This window comes from Gadus chalcogrammus, chromosome 4 (assembly GCF_026213295.1).
Source record: "Gadus chalcogrammus isolate NIFS_2021 chromosome 4, NIFS_Gcha_1.0, whole genome shotgun sequence".
Classification (NCBI taxonomy): Eukaryota; Metazoa; Chordata; class Actinopteri; order Gadiformes; family Gadidae; genus Gadus; species Gadus chalcogrammus.
The window spans coordinates 8,147,425-8,168,549 of NC_079415.1; the positions used below are offsets into that span (position 1 = coordinate 8,147,425).

The following is a 21,125-nucleotide window of genomic DNA, read 5'->3' on the forward strand; positions in this document are numbered from 1 at the left end:
GTGCGGCGCAGGCAGGACGTCAACAGAATAACAATACAGAGCGCCGAGGCTGAAACTCAACAGACACTGAGCACCCGGGTGGGCAGGCCCAATAAATGTCATCTGGAACAAAAACACACAGAGCACGTATCCAAAATAAGGCCAACGACCGAGACAGGGCAGTCTTATAGGCTAGTGAGGGATTGCTTATTGGATGTACATTCATCTGTACCTTCACGATTGCTCTGTGAGCAGGTTGTGATTGTGAATCCAAAATAAATATTTGAGCTTTTAAAGCACTATATATGAACATGTTACAGTGTGCTATGCTATAACAATAGCTTGCATGTGTGTAATAAGCAGTGGTCAACCATGATTGCAATGACAGGACAGCATATGCAGCGCAATATGAACATGGAAGGAATGGAAAAAGAGATAGATACTACAGCGTGGATATAAGACCAGTATAAAAAGGGAACAGGCACACACACAGTGGGCTGTAAGGGATAACCCTACTGCCCCCACACACACACACACACACACACACACACACACACACACACACACACACACACACACACACACACACACACACACACACACACACACACACACACACACACACACACACACACACACACACACACACACACACACACACAACAACTAGCAGTGGGCTGCAATGAATAGAGAGTGGTAGAACAGGAGGGGACAAGACGCGGTACTCATCTAAAATACAAGCTGCTGGACCTCAACCTGCCCTTTAAAATCCCTGACACACACTCACTACCCTGAGACCCCATCGTACCGACGAGACAAAGGGGGTGTGGTTGGAATTGTTAAAGATTATGCAGCATTTAAAAAAATGAGTGCATGTTGAACCAGCAGAGTGGAACATGTGAATCTACTCTGATCTGAGCCACTCGCAGCACTGAGACACCTTGTTACCAAGGAAGGCTCGCTGTGCCTTCAGGTGTAACTCGTTTCTAAAAGACTACATCCTAATAGGGCATACTGAGTGTAAGGAGAGGGAGGGACGCACGCACGCACCAAGAGAAATAATAAATCTCAAACCTCAAGGTCAGTTATGCAACCACTGCTGGTATTGCTGCAAGTGACCGACTGCTGCATACTGATCAGCAGTGTTTCAGAGATGAGGTGGAGGGAATGTATTCAGAAATACTGAAATAACCACTTTGAAGCTTAGTATAATCGCCACATTTCCTGGACCCGTATCAGTTTTTTTTTTTCCGACATGGGCCCAAACGGAAAAAAGGCAAGAGATGCACAACGGGTAATATACAGTGAACGAGGTCTTTTATCCCTCTTCAATGTTTAAATGAAAGAGGAACAGGATTGCTCCCAGTCTGAGGTTATTAATGGCTTCATTTGTAGCCTTTGTTATCGGGGAAACAGCATTTGGTCAATTTCCATTTATGGACCCTAATTCATTTTGAACCTTTCCGGCCAATAGGGAATAGCTAGAATATAATTTCTTGCGATAAAGAATTATACCATGGGGACATTTGACTATTATTATAGATCTGTAGCCAATATGTTTTTTGATCGATACAATCCAGATTTTAGAGGGGGGAAATTAACAAAGTAAATTATGTTATGTATTATTAACAGATTATCTATCGATTTAACTATGAAAGATAGCCTCAGAAGACCAATCTTGCCTTGATTCCGTCGAAAGCCCATCTCCCCAGAAAAATATTGATAGGATCACTCAGTGCTTTGGGGGGACTTCAACTTAATGACAAACACTGAGTGCCAGGGTTGACCAAATAAAAGAACGGCAGGGCCTTTGGAAAGTGTAGCACTTTACGCATAAATTAAAAAGGTTTTTAGCCGAAATAGACTGCATAACGATGTTGAGGACGAACATAAAACTGAACGGAAGGCTTCTCAGATTAAAATACGTCTTATGCTTCAAATGGTTTCAGCAAGAGCGAAGAAAGCAAGAGCGTCACTAGGATTGCCTGAACAGTTTAACAACGCAAGACCTCAGTCGTATTTGGAGATCGATTACTGCCCTGCCTTTATGCCAGCCTCCATCAACAGTTTTTGAACGTTATACTCTGCTCCAAGCTTCACTAATACTGAGAGGGTATGCTTCTGCCAGGGCTGTGCTGAGCTCTGCGTCTGGGGAGCAGTTTATGCTCTTGGCTGCATCGAAGACCCTTCTCCGAGAATGGTAATGGTGCCACAGCTTGTGGCACACTTCACATCCACGATCGGTCATTATCATGTTCATGCCATGCGTGCTAGCTTTAATATTTTTTTACCACAGAGTTGCCATGGGGATAACACCTCTCGCACCAACACCCTTGAACTCCCAGCCTAAAAAGATTTTTTTTCATCATCTCATAGAAAATTAAGGCGGGGGGCGGGGGGGGGTGGCGCTTCCATTTAAACATCAACCTCCAGGCCATATATACGTTACATCTGCGCAGGATAATTAATTGAGTCAAGGCAACATTACACCACACATCCAATCCAATCAAACAACCTGAGACCTTAGTGCCATGTGGTTTTCCAATCTAATTTAAATTAGGCTGGCATACAAACTAACAGCTTTCACTATCCTTTATTAGCCGTTAAACGTCAATGGTGCCTGGGGATAAAGCCCTGGTGTCAGCGAAAGGCTGTCAGGCTTGCTTTATCGCTCAGCGAAAAGTTAAGACTCTTAACTGATTGTTCTCCAGCTGCAGCGGCGCAGCCAACAGTTGCTCCTTCTGATGCACAGCATTTGAGAGACTAATCAATTACATGAAGTGTTTGGAATCTGCATTAGAGGAAAATGCCATTACCACCATTTTTGTGAAGACGTTTAAATTATGTTTTGGAAAATCCCCCCCAAGCTAATTTATCTTTCATTGCAGATCATCTATTCATGCCAATTTATGAGATTGGTCTGACTGAGTAAGGGTCTGGGGAAATGCCGTCAAATGGACGATAAAGTGAAACACAAATGCTGTGAGTCGGGCCATTTACCTCTTGGTACGGAGTAGACTACCAACTGGGAATTAGACGATGTGAGAATCGCACCACAGAAGGGCATGTCAAGACCTCTGCCACCGCTCAACAGAAAAGGGCCATCATTATTTGAAAATAACAAGGTTGTTAAAAGTAACTCTTAAAGCTGTCCACTGCGAAATGGACGAAAAATAAAAAACAGGACAAGCGTTTTGGATTGGAACACACGAGAAATTTCAGATCTCACAATGTTCAACACGGTCACTTTCTGCCTGCTTTCCCTCCGCTCTCCTCTAGACCCGTCCATCTCTTACCCTGCAGACAGACATCTGGTTGGTGGTGAGGGTGCCCGTCTTGTCGGAGCAGATGACCGAGGTGCAGCCCAGGGTCTCCACGGAGGGCAGGGACCTGACGATGGCGTTCTTCTTGGCCATGCGGCGGGTGCCCAGGGCCAGGCAGGTGGTGATGACGGCAGGCAGACCTGGACGGAGACCGCCAGAGAAACCAGGGCTGTGAGACAAGCAGGGCTGACTCGTTCTGGTAGAGTGGGAGATATGCCCTTGTTCCAACAAATTCTCATTGGTCGGACGATCACCGAGTGTTCTTAATGAGTAAAGGGTTTCTTCATCCATTAGTTTCAAGGGGCTGGAGGACTTTTGCAGAGCGATGTATTAAAGGTTGAAAAAAATAAATAAATTAAATATAATATATTTTACTCAAAAAATGCTATGATTTCATAGAATATAAGAGAAAGTCAAACCCTCCGTTTTCTAACCTTTGAATTCGCCCAACCTAAGGAAGACTGCTAGCCGGAACTTACTGAACATTTACTCAGGTCCAAACTAACGGACACCTTGGCAAAGACGTCGTCGGTGTAGCAACATATTTTAAAAGGGACGACGAAAACAACACAAAAGTATAACACCTCAAAACGCTGGAGAAGGCTCTGGGTTTGAACGCATCAGAAATGCCATCTTGGAGCGCATCGCAACGCCATCCGTTGCAAACCATAATATTAAAAACACAGAACGAGACTTCAGACCTATTCTTCAGATGTGTTGGCTTACCCTCTGGGATGGCCGCTACGGCCAGAGCCACTGCGATCTTGAAGTAGTAGACGGCGCCGCGGATCCAGGAGCCTCCGTGGACCGGGTCGTTGAAGTGCCCGATGTTGATCATCCACACCGCGATGCAGATCAGCGAGATGACCTGGAAGAGGAAATGTATACGTTATGACAGCGCTTTATTATTACAAATGGTCTCTTGCCACTACCATACATATAGTTTATAGGGACAGCGAAAGGGGAGGGACTTAAGATCTCTGCCCATTCAATATTTGTATTCTATTTTTAGTCTACTGACTAAATACATTGATAATTAATAATCCATTGCCATTACAGTACAGTGGAGTAGTCTGAAAAGTAAGAAGTCATCTTTGTTGAAAAAAAAAAAAAATAGCAAAAGGTATGGGAAACATTTTGACTTGTTGGATTCAACCTTTTTAAATCAAAAGGTCACCTTGGAGAGCTGCTCCCCGAACTCGTCCAGCTTCTGCTGCAGAGGCGTGCGCTCCTGCTCCGTGGCCGCCATCTCGTCACGGATCTTGCCAATCTCTGTGTTGACACCCGTCGCTACAACAACGCCGATGGCCTTTCCGGCGGAGATGTTGGTGCCCTGCCGAGGAGAGAGTAGCCGAGAGATATAAGAACCGTTTTTTTTTATTATCAGTTTTGCCAAAACACTTTAGAACCTGTTGAATTCTGAGGTCAGGCACACACACAAATGTCAGAAGTTACACAAGTCATATTTATCACTGTCACATACGCTTTCACAAAGATGTGATGTTTTACAGTGCAAGGCCTCTTACGGGTTGTATTTAAGGCAAATTAAGACTTAATTATATAAATTCAAGCCCAGTAGATAGAGATGATCTGGAGGGCTTGTTTGGGTTACTGCCAGACAGAGAGGGAAGAACAAATGGGCGGCGATGGAGGAGATGGAGGATGGTGAACCCAGTCCAGTGTTGGTGCTGAGGGGACTCACCGAGAAGAGCATGTTCTTTTTGTCCTGGTTTACCGCACGGGGGTCCGGCACTGGGTCCGTGTGTTTGATGACGGACACGGACTCTCCTGCAGGGAGTAGCAAGAAATAAGACTTGGGCAGGAAGAAAACGGGGAGACTTGACATAATTGTCTCACAAAGCCATGTCCCTGCCGTGCAATCTCAGCGCTTTGCACAACGTTCAAACCACCGATTTGCTTGGAATTGTGCAGAGCAAATCGGTCGCCCAAAATGTGTCTATAAACATGCCGTTTATAGACAATTATTTTGGGAATCGCTCGGGCTCATCTTCCATGAAAGCAGGTGAGTAGCCAGTTACTTTCCCATAAAGCAGAATGAATAAGCCGAGCCTTGCTTATAGATACTCTCGTAGTTTCAAGTCATGGGATGTGTTCATGAATCATGACTAGTGTATGCTTACAATCGTTTGTGCAAACCTAAAAAAGAAAAACGCAAAGAAAACACAGGGTGTGTGTGTGCGTATGTGACAGCCAGTAGCAGCAGCAGGCTTTGGGGGAAGAGTGTGAGAGACACAGTGTGTGTCATAACCCGTGCAAGGAACACACTGCTCCAACGGGATAACAGAGATAGCCTCAGACTATACGATATGGCCATGAAAGGGAAGAAGAAAGGAAAACACTAAAATACCAATTAAGGCGGTGCAGAAGATTTTCATAAACCTCCTGTGGCAACATCGCTGCCACCAACAGCCAACCCATCCCTGCATCCATCTTGTATTCAACAGTCCGTCTTCTCATCTCTGCTTTCATCGGCCTCAATACTTTTTCTTATCGGTAATGATGACCACAGAGTGCAACAGGTAGGGCTAGGCGATTCCGACTAAAAATTTAATCAAGATTTTTAAAAAAACAAACAAAAGCAAAATAAATAACACGCATCTCCCACTCTGCTGCTTGCATCAGTTTAAGATGCTGGAATAAATGTGTTGTGCTGCTGCTTTTGGTTGCCACAGACTTTAAGCTAACTCAGTGAAATCCACCCCCTGGCCCAGTGCGATCTACAGGGCCCGCCCGACAGACCTGTAGCATGCATAGTGAAGAAGAGGAGGAAGTGGTTACCTGTGAGAATAGACTGATCCACACGCAGTGTGGTGGACTTGATAGACGATATCCGGATATCTGCGGGCACTTTGTCACCAACTGTAAACCAAGAGAAAAATTCAAATGAGAAATCTTTTTTTTGTCATTCAAGTGCAACATAAAGAACAAGAGACATTTCCTCTTGAGGGGCTAAACAATATAATACGCAGTGAGGAATACATTTAAAATACGGGGAGACGTGCAGCCAGGCTGTCAGTGTAAACAGCAACTGTTGAGCATAGTTTTTGACACGCAGGCAAGTAAATCGCCCGTGCACACACAAACACAACAGCAGGCTTGGCAGCGGCAACACCGGCGTTGTGGGGACAGCTCATGCTTCTTGCGAGTAATAAAATAATCAAACTATCTGTTACAGTGCGGCTCGTTGTGAGCAATGGATAAAACAATATTAATGTTCCACTGGACCCGGAGTGGACGGAAATAGATGGCCACTCATTCTTTCCACTAACAGAAAGGCCGGGGGTAAATCACAGTAAAACGAGTTCTCAATGTAAACAGCGCCTCGATTTCCATACATGCGTTTGCACATCCCGGGACGGACAAAGACAAGGGGGCCTATTCAAGCCAGGGACGTTTGTAAGCTTTGTTTGAGAGTTGCAGAGCAGCTCTGGGGCATGCCAGGATAGACAGTGGAGGTGATAACCCGTCAGAGGACAATTCCTTTCATGTTATGCATAGGCTAAAGGTTCCTTACCAGACATATCAGCTACCAGGCATTATGTTGCCCCCCCCCTTGATAATGTCATAATCAAACCGATAAGGAGGGTAAGCTAGTTGTCATTCGGGATACTATCCCAAAAAAATATATTTTTACGCTAAGAAAGTCACTACTATCTCAACTTATTAACACGAACAAGACGTGAATTTATTCTTCCGACAGCACTTGCATGATTGCGATGCTAGCAGGTAGAGTAGGGTGCACTCAGTGATCTCTGCCCAATTTTGTTAATCTAGAGATGCAATCTTTTTTTCCCCATTGACCAACAGATTCAAAGAGTAGGTCTAATTTCTTTCAACCAATATCTTCTTTGGTACACTACTTTTTCTGATACAGACCATGAGTCAACAAATGTCGCAGTTTCCTCTTAATTAATTACCAGAAACAAACAGTGAAGCGGTTCAAAAGATGTGCCAGAGTAGAATGTAAGCTTCTGCTCACAGCATCACGCAGCTTTTAAAAGCAGCAAGGTAAAAACAATAATAAAACCATCAGCCAGGGAGCTCAGGCAAGAGCCCTCTCCACAGAGGATAGAGTGGTGACCTGCATGTAAACCAAACCCTAGGCCCCTGCAATGACCTTCTCTCTCTCTCACACACACACACACACACACACACACACACACACACACACACACACACACACACACACACACACACACACACACACACACACACACACACACACACACACACACACACACACACACACACACACACACACACACACACGTAAGGGGGGTTGCATTAGAGGAGAAGCGAGAACAAGGGATTAGAGAAGACCTGCAGAACACAAGTCCAAAAATGGGAAAACTATTTTGATCAGTTGTAATGCATGCGCAGCAAGAGAGTGGGGGGGGGGGCAGGGCTTTTCAAATGGAGGTTCTGAGGCCAGGAAACCGCTTCCATTCCCGAGGGTGTTAAATGGCTGATATATACTCCTTACGATTCTTCTCATTGAGAATTCTCAAACAGATTAGAAAACACTGCCTGAAGTTTCAGTACACTATTTGTGAGAACCATTCCTTCTTGCCATTTCAGATGGATGGTGCGTCTACCGTTTTCGTGGTACAGGGGCTCTCGACTGTGATTTATGTAAGGGCAAAAATTAGGTTTCATTCTATCAAACAGGAACGAAATCCGACCTCACACACAAACACTGCCTCCTCCAAATTAGACTGTCAGAGTGAAGAAGAAAATGTTGAAAACATGCCAACCTCTCCCTCATTCTGTGGGCTCTTACAGCAAGTCAATTTAAATGTTATATTAAACTCTATGAAATAATATACCACCTGACCTGGTGCGGGCTTTGGATGCTCAGATACTGCACTGGCATCCACTGATGAGGAACAACTTTGAGCGCGGAATGGTTTTTGCCAAGGAACAGATTTTAATGTACTGGACATCACTGTCTCCCACTGGCTTTCGAAGGTGGCTCAACGAAACGGTCACATTCATACATTTGAAGAAAATACCATTCTTCCACCAACTTCCATCAACATGTGTTCAATTCACAGAATATATTAAAGAGAACTGGCTTAATTGACGCATGCGTATTGTACGTATGCATTCTTTAACAGTGGATTTATTTAATTCGAGACTCTAAACCTACTACACTTTCATCGACATTACTGGCTTCATATCGTAGCCCTGGGTTTAGTTTCAGATGTAATCAGACGCTGTGCTATGGATGGACCTACATAACCGCAGGGCTGCCTAATGATAATGAACTACGTGGTATTCACTTTAAAGCATGACATTGATTGTATTCAAGCTTTAGTCAGTCTTACCAAGTAGTATCCAAAACTGATTATTTCACTTGCAAAATAATCTCACAGCTGCTAACTTGTTTTTGTTAGCCAGATTACACGTTAAAGTCCTTATAATTGGGGAGATATACTCCATTTACAATTGGGTAGGTTATTTTCAACAAAACCCTGAGAAAGGGGCCTAGTGATGAAAAGGTTAATACCAAATATGGGCGTTTTCTAGCTTGGGTGCTATCAAAAACATCGTCATTAACCAACCTCCATCATACTAGATATACAGTCTGCAGACCGTCCAGGCTTTGGAGCCACGGGAGAGTGCTTATATAAACTAGTTATATATTCTCTGCCATGACAATTAACCCACAAAAAAGCTCAGGTAATAGGCCCAAGAGTAACAGTGAATTACATTCCCAATATAACCAAGAGTTCAGAAAGGGGGTCAAGGCGTAGCCTAACCTAAATTTACTGACAATGAGAGCATGAGTTCTACATGCAATACACATACATTGTCATGAAAGAGTACCAAACACTTTGTCATACCAAAACACAACTTGATGTTTGCTAGCATGTGACAAAGTGGGAAAACAAAGATTGCGATTGAGTCTCATAACAAAAGCTTCATTGTGAAAAGAACTTCTCACTCAAAACTGATGGTTTTCAGACAAAACCCCCATATTCACAAACAATGGTAAATTATGCTCCTTCCAAACACACCAGGAAAGACCAACCAGCTTAAAAAAGGTAATCACTCCGTTTTACAGCAGACTTTTTAGCTGACAATGAAAATGACAACTAAATTAGCCATTTAGGCCCAATGTGGCAGTATCATCATCCAAACAGGATTAACAACAAAAGGATGCGCAACCTCGTGGATTTCCCCATTAATGTACAATGTTTTATTATTGTATAGTATGTATGAACTCGAATCTTTGAACAATTAAGGAACATAGTCTTTAATGGTTGAATCGTTGTTGGAAAAAGTTTCTTTCTAGAAGCTTTCTATAGGGAGGAAGAGGGTGCAAAATGAGTGAAGTCTCAGCATTGCGTGTCTTTTAGGAGGAAAGGCCTATAAATTACACCATTCTCCTGGTGTGGACTCAGTTTCCTGTATGTAATTTTCTGTGTTACGTTTTTCTTTCAATAAATGTCCCTATTGTTTGCTTGATAACCCCTTTATGAAATGGCTGTGGCACTATCCAATGATTTTCTGTTTGAAGTAGAGCACATTCTAGACCGCGAGTCTACAAGGACACAATGTCAGGAAGAAAAAACGTCTAGTTCTGTAACCGACTTCTATTTTTAGTTTCCCTAGCAATGACTTACGACTATTTGACTAATAGCCAACATCCCTAATTCTAATGACGCATGGTTTAAAAGCTTTGTGGTCTGATTCTACTACATGAAATGTCACATTGTCGGTTAAAAGAACAGCGGACTTATGAAAACTATCAAACGTTTTTCTGCAAAATATGTGCTCACAACGGTTCCTAAAAGATACCGCCAGTTCCTCCGCTTCGTTCACCTCAAATGTTTCTTGCTCCCAGGCTGCATGGCCTAAGGAAGACTTGATTGTTTGAATGCAAGGACCTTTAAACTGTGTGGAGGGCTTCAGATTCCGTTACATGTGACCTTTGCAGAATTCAGAGATGAGGCGCTTGTCAAGACGCAATATTATTATTTTTTGGACTCATCACAACTCCTAGGGGTCCAATATCTCCCTTGCTACCACATAGGCATCTGTTAACATAGCAACCATGACATGGACAACCACTTCAATACCGCTGCTCACCCTATTGTGTTCATTTGCATTTCCTCAACATTTAACCCATCCTGACGTCAATCGTTGGTTACATCCACAGACTATTCACTGGGCCGTTTTATCTTATCCTTGGAGCGTTCACCAATTGCCGTGAATCACATTTGTTTCACCAGTCTGTTTTTGCAATTACTGTCTGTGCGGGCCGTGATTGGTCGTGCCTGCATGTCGATCAAGACCTCTTCCTGACAGGTAGGCATTCTTGACAGTTAATCAACACTGTGTTCCAGACTTGCCGTTAGGAAAGGCTGCCTCAGAGAAAACCATTGCAACAACCATAGACACCTGACACAATGGGAACCACCACTACCAACTGATACACTTCAGCACATTTTAACAAACTAGAACCACACATCCAGGAGGTTACAGTGACACGACAAGTGCATGAACACATTTTTGAAAAAACAAACTTCAGAGAGCGGTTTATTTTATGACCATGCTACCACATAGGCCTACAGCTTCCTGGGTCCTTTTCGCACAGACTGCAGCACTCAAGGGACTCTCCTGCTGTTCTCATGAAAAGGAAGTTCATCGGAGCAACCTCCAGCTTACACAAATAGACATCACACTTTGTGTGCATGTTTTCATTTGATTTCGGTTAGCAACAGTGGTAACCCCTATGGGTTTCCCATGGAAGACTGGGGGCTCCGTGAAGTAAAAAATGTGCAAAGTCAAAGTGAGCGATGCAGTTAATGAGTGATTGTCCAAGGCTTAAAACAAGAGACGGGGACAAGAGGAAGGGACCGGCAACAGAGATAAAACACAGATGGATAACTTGGTTGAGGACAGAAGACAGACTTATCAGACACTCTTTAAACACATGGGAAAAGAGTGGCCATCTGGAGGACAAATTAATTATCATTCCAAATCTGTGGCCTTTCTAAATGGTACTTCCTGCCTTTCTATTCCCCCAGGCGACAAAGTGAACGTTGACAACCTCTGAGAAGATAAATCCACCAACCAGGCGGTGTTGGAGCCAAGATGGTAAAAAAAACAAAACTGGATGTGGCTATAAATATATATATTTAATGGCTGGGCCCAAATGTTAAAATACCCAAGTTATGCTTTATTAGTTTTGCGGTGAGATACCACTTTGACAGACAGCTTCCATTCGATCGTCAAGGTTGACTGAGCGGTTGACAAAGAAATCTGCAGTGTGGAAAGACTAAAAACGTACTGGAGGTAATACTATTTATTACAACTGTTCTAGGGTTCTCCCAAGGATTTCTTAAGGGGAAAGATAACCGGTAAAAACTATTTGTAGCCAGGCATTCATGCTATGCAATTTGAAAAAGAATGACATGAATGGGATTTGCTTAACTCTCGTGGTTAGTGAACACACTTAGTTCTTCCAAGCAAGGAGTTTGTAAGACTGTGTGTGTGGAGCCAATTCAACAAAGAAACACACAATATATAAATACATCCGTTTGAATATTGAAATTTGGAAAGATGGTCTCGGTCAATAATACCTGTTATAAGAGAGTCTGCTTCAAATAAAAGCACATTCTCCATTTAGAGTTTGGTTCCTGCAAATTCTGTAACATATTTTTTCCCAATCATTTACCTCACATGAATTCAGTCCAATGGCCCAAATAAGGTCGCTGTATATCAACCTAAAATGATAGCTTACCGTTATGGATGCACATTTTAAATGGCTTGAAGCCTTTTAAGCAGGCATGATTATTGTGCAATATAAAGCTTAAAAAACAGCCTCATCCAAATGATTATGCATTGTCATTTTAGTTTGTTATAGGCCACCTTATATGGTGTTCTCCCTGGAAAGTGTTTTTTGGGCAGCATGTTAGTGAGGAGTTCTCTAGTTTCAACGACTGAAAGGGTAAACGTACTGGGACCTCTTTCTTCCAGGAATAGGCTTCTCAGAGTACCATGTGCCTTTGTCTGCTGTAGAACACCTACGTATTCAGATTCAGAAAACTTTACGGCCCACTAACAGGGTGACAGATAACAGTCTTTGACGTCACATTTAAAAAAAAAAAAAAAGGTGCCTGCCACATAAATCCATATTAACGATTATTTTTATTTTTACACCTTGAACTGTGACGTCAAGTACAATCAGATAACAATGCAAACTGCATTCAACCAAGTGTCAAGCTCCTCCCATAAAAAAAAAGGGTAGTTTATTTTCTTTTACTGACTGTCTACATCATTAAATGGATATGACTATCCGTTTTACTTGCATAACCTGGTTTTGTCAGGCCACTACGGCCTACTTACAGATCTTGGTCTGGAATTATCTACAGAAGACACCTTAATAAATGCAGGTGAGTTTTTTCAGCAGTGGGTCGGCAACACAGCCAAAAATAGACCATGAATGATATGAGGGAACAAACGCATTAAAAAAAAACAGTTCTTTAAGTACTTAAGGAGGCTATCTCGGAAAGGAGCGCCCAGCTCTGACTCAGCCAAAGCTGTGTTTGAAAAATACTAGACCCAATACAAACATTCAGGAGTGGTTGCCAGACTGGCACCCAGGGATTAAGCCTGCCTGGGACCCCCATGCATCAGAGAAGTCCTGATATTAAACTGGCTTGCCTTCAACAGGAACCACGAAAAATAGGTTCCCCTGGTTGGCAACTATTAAGGACAAAATGGTTGACAGCCAACCAAATCTGGCTACCAACTTTTAACCCTTCAACACATAATACTACATCTAGAGTTTAACCATTTCTGGAAAATAAAGCAAAAAAGAATTCATGCTCAACCACCACAAATGTATCCCAGAGGCTTGCTATGACAGGCCACTTTGAACGTTAGCAATGCCGTCATACATCATCAAGACTCTTCTTACTCTCAGCTGACCTGTGCTCCACCGGGCTACGAGTTCAGGTGATCAAGCAGCAACAGAGTTCAGGGGATAACGCAAAAATGTTTTTTTATTTACAGATGCAAAAGATTATATTTTAGGGGATAAGTAAGACCGTACATCAATGTTAAGGTTTTGGGCACCCTTAACATGTTACAAGGCCTCCGATAGTCAAGATAATATACCACACAGCAACAATTCCCATTGGTCTAAAAGCACATATCTTACCAGCAATCTCCACAATGTCTCCAGGCACGATGTCCCTGGCCTTTATCCTCTGGACACTCTTCCTGTCCTGGCGGTAAACCTTCCCCATCTCTGGTTCATACTCCTTCAGCGCTTCTATGGCATTCTCTGCATTGCGCTCCTAAAAAAACAATTAAAAAGGGTGATGTGGATAAGATTCGAGAGGGGTAAAGAAAGTAGCGAAGACAGCAAGATTTTGAAACGAAACCACAAAAATGTGTTGGATTCAACGTATGGACTAGATTTGTCAATCTTCCTCTATAATCCCATTTGAAATTCATTCCTTATTTTTTAATACAACAATTTGTAATGTTAAAATGTTGCCTATTATTAAGAATTAGTATATACCTATACACTGTATACATTAAGTTTTGTGGGTAGCCATACACTAGCAAAACCATTGTGATAACAGCCAGGGTCGGATGGTCTATATTTGTTTAATTTGCTTCACCCAAGCCGGTAAGACTGGAAGATCATTATTTATGTAAATGTAGGACTAATTACTGGTTTTCGTGCCACAATGTAGATCACAGGATTCAACAAAGCCTAAATGGGACACCACTTCATTACAGGATCTCAACTCCCACATGCATGACTGGCCTAATTAATACTCCAGTCATAACACTTAAACATCCCTCATTTGGTTGTACAACAAGTCTGCAAATATTGGGCCCAGTCATGTTCATGACAAGTGTGCTCGTGCTTTATCCGAGTGTCAAAACTAAATAAAAAGGGTCTTCAAAGTGCCAGCGACCAGGTCTGTGCAGACACATCAGTCAATAGAACTGCCGATAACCAGTTAGAATCCGTTTAGAATCCATTCATCATCTGAAACGTAAGGGTATTCGGTTAAAGCCCCTGCCGATGTTACCTCGCTGCCATTATCATTCTCCTGCACCGCTTTTGTTGCAACTACCCTGCTTGCTGTGAGAAACACAATATTATTAGCAAAACCATTTAATGGACCCATAAAATACAGGACTACAATGCTCTGGGTGGTTGTGAGGACCTTCTGGGAAGCGGCCATCCATATACTTTCTTTTGAAGAACATTCAAGTTTTCAGTGGCTTAAGAACATGTTCGAGGCATTAAAAATAATTTAGTCATTTCACAAAGACACGCAAATCGATTTGCTGAGGCTGAACTTTCAAATATTAGGTACGTTTTCTGACTTTTCGATCAATAAATCGAATGCTTTATTTAAAATGAATGTATACTGCAAGCAGTCCTGCAGTATACATTACAAGTATTCACAGCCCACACGCACCGCTGAACCCAGTGAGCGCCCTTTCTTAGCGATTCTTTCTCAGGTATCATTGTGATTGGTTGAAACTGTATCGACATGATACTGCAGCAGAGGTCTCCGCTGACTGCAATTCACGCAGGGAAAGATAAGCACAATGAATTCCGTTTTTTTTTTTTTTTATAGTTTATCCAAAGCTTGATATAAGGTAGTCAGGCTAGCCCAAGTACCTTGTAAACTAAACTTGAGAATAAGAGTCCGTTTCAGGCAGCCTGTTAGTTGACGGACACTAAAGCAGTCATCTTTATAATATTTATATTTGAGAGGGTCCATGTCAGTGGATGGTTAAGACTAGGATGTCCCAGGTCAGCAGGGTTAATTAATAACACCACTTCAACCCAGGCCAGCGAAAGTAGGACAGAAAAGGGCTTTCGTTGACTGAGAGAAGGAAACCAGAATGTATAAGGTTGGTCTCTCTGCCCCGAGGGGTCCGTTGGGACACTAAATCTATCCTTACCCTGGATGGGGAACGCTGTGTGGACCCGCAGGCCTTCAAATGAGGTCTATTAATATGTCCTTCTTCTCTCCCTCTATTCTTTCAGTCACACACTGCAGCCATCACATTAATTCAAGCACAAGGCAACAACTCAAAGAAGAGCCCTTTGGGGAAACTAATGGTATCGTGAAACCCATTTTCAATTTCTCAATTATATTTTAAATTATTTTCCGGGTCCTTCCTTATGCACTCCTTGTTGTAGACATAGTTAGGCAGTGATAGCTTCCCTTAAGATGAACAGCTGGGACTGGAGAGCTTAATATGAGGGATCAGCTCATTAGCCTTTCAGCATCAAGGTGGACTTGGACCAACTGGACATATTCCAAGCTTTGATTGCAATTATGGAATACCAAAATAGAATATATGGCCGTTCCACTCTGGTATGTCAATTTGGAGTTTGCAAGTTCTCGCAAGGGTTGCCTTCGAGTGCTCCAGTATATCCCACATAACAGGATAAATGAAAGACACTTATTTCAAACTAACTACCCCATACTTACATTTGATTATCATGTGGATACAACTAAAGTTGAAAGGCAGAACCATTCCTAGGAACTTTTAAGGATGTAAATCAGCCATGATTTCTGTTCAACTCATCCCATACTGCGGTATAGACACATTCGGTAGTATGCAATCGATTGACATGCATGCACTATATTACAAACAAGTTTTTAGCAGCTCCCATGGCTGTATCTTTGTCTGCCCAGTGCCCACCAAGGGAAGGACATCCAGAATCTGTGTTTAGTCGCCATTGCGCAAGCTCACTGCCTTAGAGACTGAGTGGTGCAGTTACAAGTCTGTGATAAGAGAGAGGCTGCATTATAGGCAGTCTGTCATATTTGTGCATTGAACAAAGAAAAAGTAAGGTATAGAAGAAGAAAAAAGTATGCATACCTGCCATACTCCTACAATAGCATTTGCTATCAGAATCAGGAGGATCACAAAGGGCTCCACGAAAGCTGTGACGGTCTCCTCTCCTTCTTCAAACCAAGCAAGAACCTACACAGGAAAAATGGTTCAGACCACAGAATTATACAAATACTAATTCGCTCTGAAATTGATTGCAGTGGAACTGCACAAGATCATAGTAGATCAACTGTATTATAAAACGATAAAGAAATGTATATTGACATTTTTAATAAGGATGCATTATTCACACTACCACGCTTGCATACAAACAAAATACAAAAGGGATGGCAAAGGTTCTAAGATCATGTCGTACATGCCCTTTTCAAATACAGCATGTACAACACAAGGCAAACCAGTCAAATTAACTTCCAGGAACACGTCTATTTTTCTGAAATTTAGCAGGATAGCATTACCTTCTGACTATTATTTTCCAAACCGCCTCAGGCTTTCCATAAAAAACAGAATCGCAAATCATATTGAATTTTTCAGCGTTTATTAGAATTGGGAATTCTAATAATAATTCCTGGTGTCAAGATTTGATTCAACCAATTATTTATGGTACAGAAAACTCTACCCTGCATTTTTTAACTGGTAGGTGGAGCACAAAGGACAGTTGACAGTTTGCCCTGGGGATTGACTACATATTCAGCTTAGTACTGAGAGCTTGGGGTGTTGAAGTGGGAATACACAATAAAGACCTTGACCAAATCACCACCAAAATGAATCAGATGCTATTGCTGACATTACAAACCACTATCATGAATAAGGCACAAATGGCATGCGTGAGTATTACACAATAAAAAGGAACAGTGAGTAGTCAACAGTCGCTTCTCGTTTTTACTAACAATTCACGCAGCATTCTTTTAATAATACAAAGAGTGAAATCGGTTAATTTCAAAAGATGATTAGAAATCCAAATTATGACTGATGATCTGTTCCCCAACTAGTGTGGTGGGTGTCGATTCTTTAGAGCCAAACCACAGATCCTTAGAGCCAAAACATACTACGATTTGAACTGGTTGAACATGAAAGTGATTTCTATGAATGCCTTGATGATCATTTACCAACGATATGCTACCAGAGCAAGTGCACTCACAATGACAAAATAGAAAAAGTGGAGGTAGGATGTGATGTGACTATTTGAATTTCAGATATCATCCATGTTCCGTTACCGGACATATCTTAGATCCTTCCAACTCCTTGTCCAGGTCACTCATAGATTGTTTTCTACACGTAGTCAATGAGATTAATATGTCTGATAAACTGAATTACACTTCCAATCTGGAAGAACGCCAGGTTTTTCTGTCCTCACAAAACTAACTGTACCTCTTTTGAGGAAATGGTATGCCGTCACTGTTAACCAGTGTACTGAAGTACGTTTACACATTTCACATAGTGAAATAACACAATATTTGTACTTACAAAAGATATGTACTTACAAAAGATATGCAGGCAGCGAGAAGAAGGATTCTCACGAGCAAGTCTTCAAATTGTTCAACCACTAGCTCCCAAAGAGATTTACCTATACAAGAAGACATTTTATTGCGATACATCAGCATTCAAAACAATTTATTCAGAATACCATCTATTTTAAATTAATTAAAAATAGTGTCGCACTTACCATCTTCCGCTGGCAATTCTGCGGTTCACCCCATGGACAAAAGAGAGACAAGACATAAATACATTTGTAGCTATCATTTTACATTGGTTTGAGTTGTCACAAATCTAAGAAACTTAAAAAGTAAGACACATCTACAAGCGCCGGTGTGTCGGACCTCTCATCGCAGAGTATTACAATATGCAACGTCCACATTAAATCGTGCCGGTTGAGTTGACAATTAGGATAGCACAGAATGTCACCGTTTAAACATCCAAGTCATGGCCGATAGGGATCTCTAACTCATTCACTTTTGACCCACAGTGCCAATCCTTACCGTTGGGTCCATATTTCTCTCGCTGTTTCTTGAACTGCTCTAGACCCAGACCGGTGCTTTCATTAACGTTAAAGAAGCTGTAAACTTCTTCCACCGTCTTTGTGTGTGCGTTGTCCATGGTGAATGGTCACTTGAGGACACCGCTTCCCTTCGTCCTACGCCTCCAACCTTCACCTTTGAAGGCGCTTTCTTCCGTTAAATGACACAGTCGCTTTGTTGGAAGTGTCCCGCAACACACTTTGCTTGCTCTTTGGACACCGACACGGGATGGCCGGCTGATTTGGAGTCCGGACCGAAATTGAATGGTGGTTGCGAAGCTTGAGGGCTAACGGTTAGCACGCTAGCTAAGTAAACGCTGGCTAGCTAGTTGTTGGGATAACTCGCCGGTTGCGTTTTTCTATCTTTGACAGAAATGGTTGAATCCTCACATCCCCACAACGACGACAGGATATTCCTGTGAATATGTGATCCTAAATAATGTGCGCAAGACGCTCATTTAAACATGTGGTTAAGTTCCCGTTAAGATCTCTCTCTCTCCGTCCGCTGTGGTTGACTATTGCGGAATCGCTCGAGTCTTCTTGTATAGGGCACCAATCGCATCTCTCCGCTGCACCTCTCGCGTGCGTCGCATGCAGTGCTTCGTGTCCGCATGTGGAATCCGCTCATTGGCTGGAAATTCCGGAAATCCCATTATTTTCTCTCTCTCTCTCTCTCTCTCTCTCTCTCTCTCTCTCTCTCTCTCTCTCTCTCTCTCTCTCTCTAATAATATTGATGCATATTTTGTAATTGTCCATTATCAAAATTAAACATGAAATTACTACATTTATTACAAAATCGTATATATACCTACATAATAATTTGGTTAAAGGGCAACTGTTGGCTTCCTCTATCTATCACATCAACTACCTGTGATGTCACTAAGTCACAGGGCAGGGACAATTTTGAACGTTTTTTAATGGCCAATCACACCCCGCCTGGTGGTAAAATAGGGTCTCTTTAAATATGATGATGTGTAAAGTCATAAATTCCAGGACCTTAAGGGGTCAAACAGTGTTACTGAAATAAGACAATGTCCCCATCCCTCTGCTCTGTTAATACCAACAAATCCAATAGCAAGTTTGAATCGAAAGAGATGGGATTGAAAGCTGGAATGATGACCTGTCACTGTCTCTTCTTCCCCTTTTTAAGAGGCTCTGGACCTGAACACATAACGGTTCACGTAAATCTAAAACTTCAGCTCAACTTCAAAGGGTTAGGTAGCTGGTATATTGTTACTTTATTCACAGACAGTTTTTATTAAGAGTATTTATTAGAAAGCTATTTTGATACAACTTTAATAACGTTGATTGACAAAGATCGCATAGCTTTATGCTTCAATAGGCTACTTGGTGGTCATTCAGCATTTATACTGCTTACTCACTACTTACTTTCCTTCACTGGCTCCCTGACCACCATATAATACATTTTAAGATACTGCTACTAACATTTAAATGCTTAAATGAAAAAAAACACGTACCTATCAGACTTACTCGTCCAATACACTAAGAAGTCTCAGATCCTCTGTCCTGCTCTTACTGGCTGTTCCCAAAACTAAACACAAATCTAGAGGAGATAGGGCATTTGCTGCCGTTGGCCCTAAACTGGAATAGCTTGACACTGCTTATTAAATTGTCCCCCTCTGTAGCTATTTTTAAATCAAATCTTAAAACCTACTCTATTGCTTTTAATTCAGTATAACCTTACCTCATCTTCATCTCATCTTTTAGTCTTTTGATCCTGCTTGCACATTGATTCATTGCATATGATGCAACCTCTAGCCTACATTATCATTGTTATTACTGTTATTATTACTATTGTTAATATTATTATCATTGTCTCAAATGTATGATTGTTACTGGTTTTATTGTAGTTTCTTTGTTTTTTATAGCACTTTGGTCAACTGTTGTTTTTTAAATGTGCTTTACAAATACATTTACATTTGACTTAACACTGAAATGGAGTAAAACATTTTTAGTTATAAAATATCCTCAATATGCCCTTGTCTTGTCCAACAACCAATACTGCCATAACTAACCTGTAATAAGTCTAATGTTTCTCGGTAAAAAAACAAATAATACCTAAAATATGTGAGCGAAACGGCAAGGAGTAACAGAATGCGGACAGAATGGAGTAGGAAAACGATGACATGACGGTTTTAAACGGTATTCTCTGCATACAAAAGTATCTCAAGTGCTTTAATGGATCGGCACTGCGAAAGTTTCCCATAGTACAACAGGTCTATGTTTGGTACGACGTGCTCTGCAGAAGAAACAGATAACCATATAAAGGTGTATGGACCATGGATCACACCGACAAGTCAGCTCATCCCAGAGCAAAGTTCAAAGGTTACATATAAATGTTTGATACAGTGACTCAACCATGCAGGGATCCTCTCTTGTGTTCTTGAACCACTTATTTCAGGTGGAAACCACTGTGCACGCTAGTGTTCGATCACTTGTACATTTGTTTAACTAAATACATTAACCAGAGTATGCAGATTGGGTTCTGTTAATTAAATGTGTAGATTGATTCCCCATAATATTGATTAACAAAGTTATTTTCTATAAGACAGGGAGGTTGCTTTATTCTATTTTGCTTCCTTTTGCTGCTCCCAAGTGGACAAAGATAACAACACAAAATAACTACTGAACTCTACATGTATGGTATGCACATAGACCAACTGTGATGTCAACAGTGAGTCACCAGAACTGAACACATGGATTCCTTTCTGTAATGAACATGGCCATAATGAGTGGAAGCTATATCCTAGCCTCCCGTTGTGTATTCTACTAACCCTCCTTAAGCTACTGCAACAAAATACTTTTGAGATAAATATAGTATAATTTACCTTGCCAAGGACTTTCAGTTATTTGGTACACTCTATAGGCTATAATATGTAATTGGAAGTAAAATTAAGAAGAAAAGCAAGTTT

General features: G+C 41.7%; 1 protein-coding gene across 2 annotated transcripts in view; it reads right to left on the reverse strand.

The window, feature by feature from the left end:
- Window positions 1-18,800, reverse strand: part of atp2a2b (ATPase sarcoplasmic/endoplasmic reticulum Ca2+ transporting 2b) — a 29,038-nt gene extending 10,238 nt beyond the window's left edge. Inside the window, exons 1-10 of one of the 2 annotated variants that reach the window (XM_056589340.1) lie at window positions 18,155-18,800; window positions 17,842-17,859; window positions 17,660-17,742; window positions 16,206-16,310; window positions 13,498-13,636; window positions 6,102-6,182; window positions 5,005-5,090; window positions 4,480-4,635; window positions 4,029-4,170; window positions 3,276-3,442 (exon numbers count right to left, since the gene is read on the reverse strand). In XM_056589340.1, coding sequence (XP_056445315.1) covers window positions 3,276-3,442; window positions 4,029-4,170; window positions 4,480-4,635; window positions 5,005-5,090; window positions 6,102-6,182; window positions 13,498-13,636; window positions 16,206-16,310; window positions 17,660-17,742; window positions 17,842-17,859; window positions 18,155-18,272 — 1,095 coding nt within the window. In that variant the 5' untranslated portion in view covers window positions 18,273-18,800. The remainder of the gene's footprint in view (window positions 1-3,275; window positions 3,443-4,028; window positions 4,171-4,479; window positions 4,636-5,004; window positions 5,091-6,101; window positions 6,183-13,497; window positions 13,637-16,205; window positions 16,311-17,659; window positions 17,743-17,841; window positions 17,860-18,154) is intronic. The other variant, XM_056589341.1, reaches the window with a different exon arrangement.
- Between the last annotated feature and the right edge of the window lie 2,325 nt (window positions 18,801-21,125).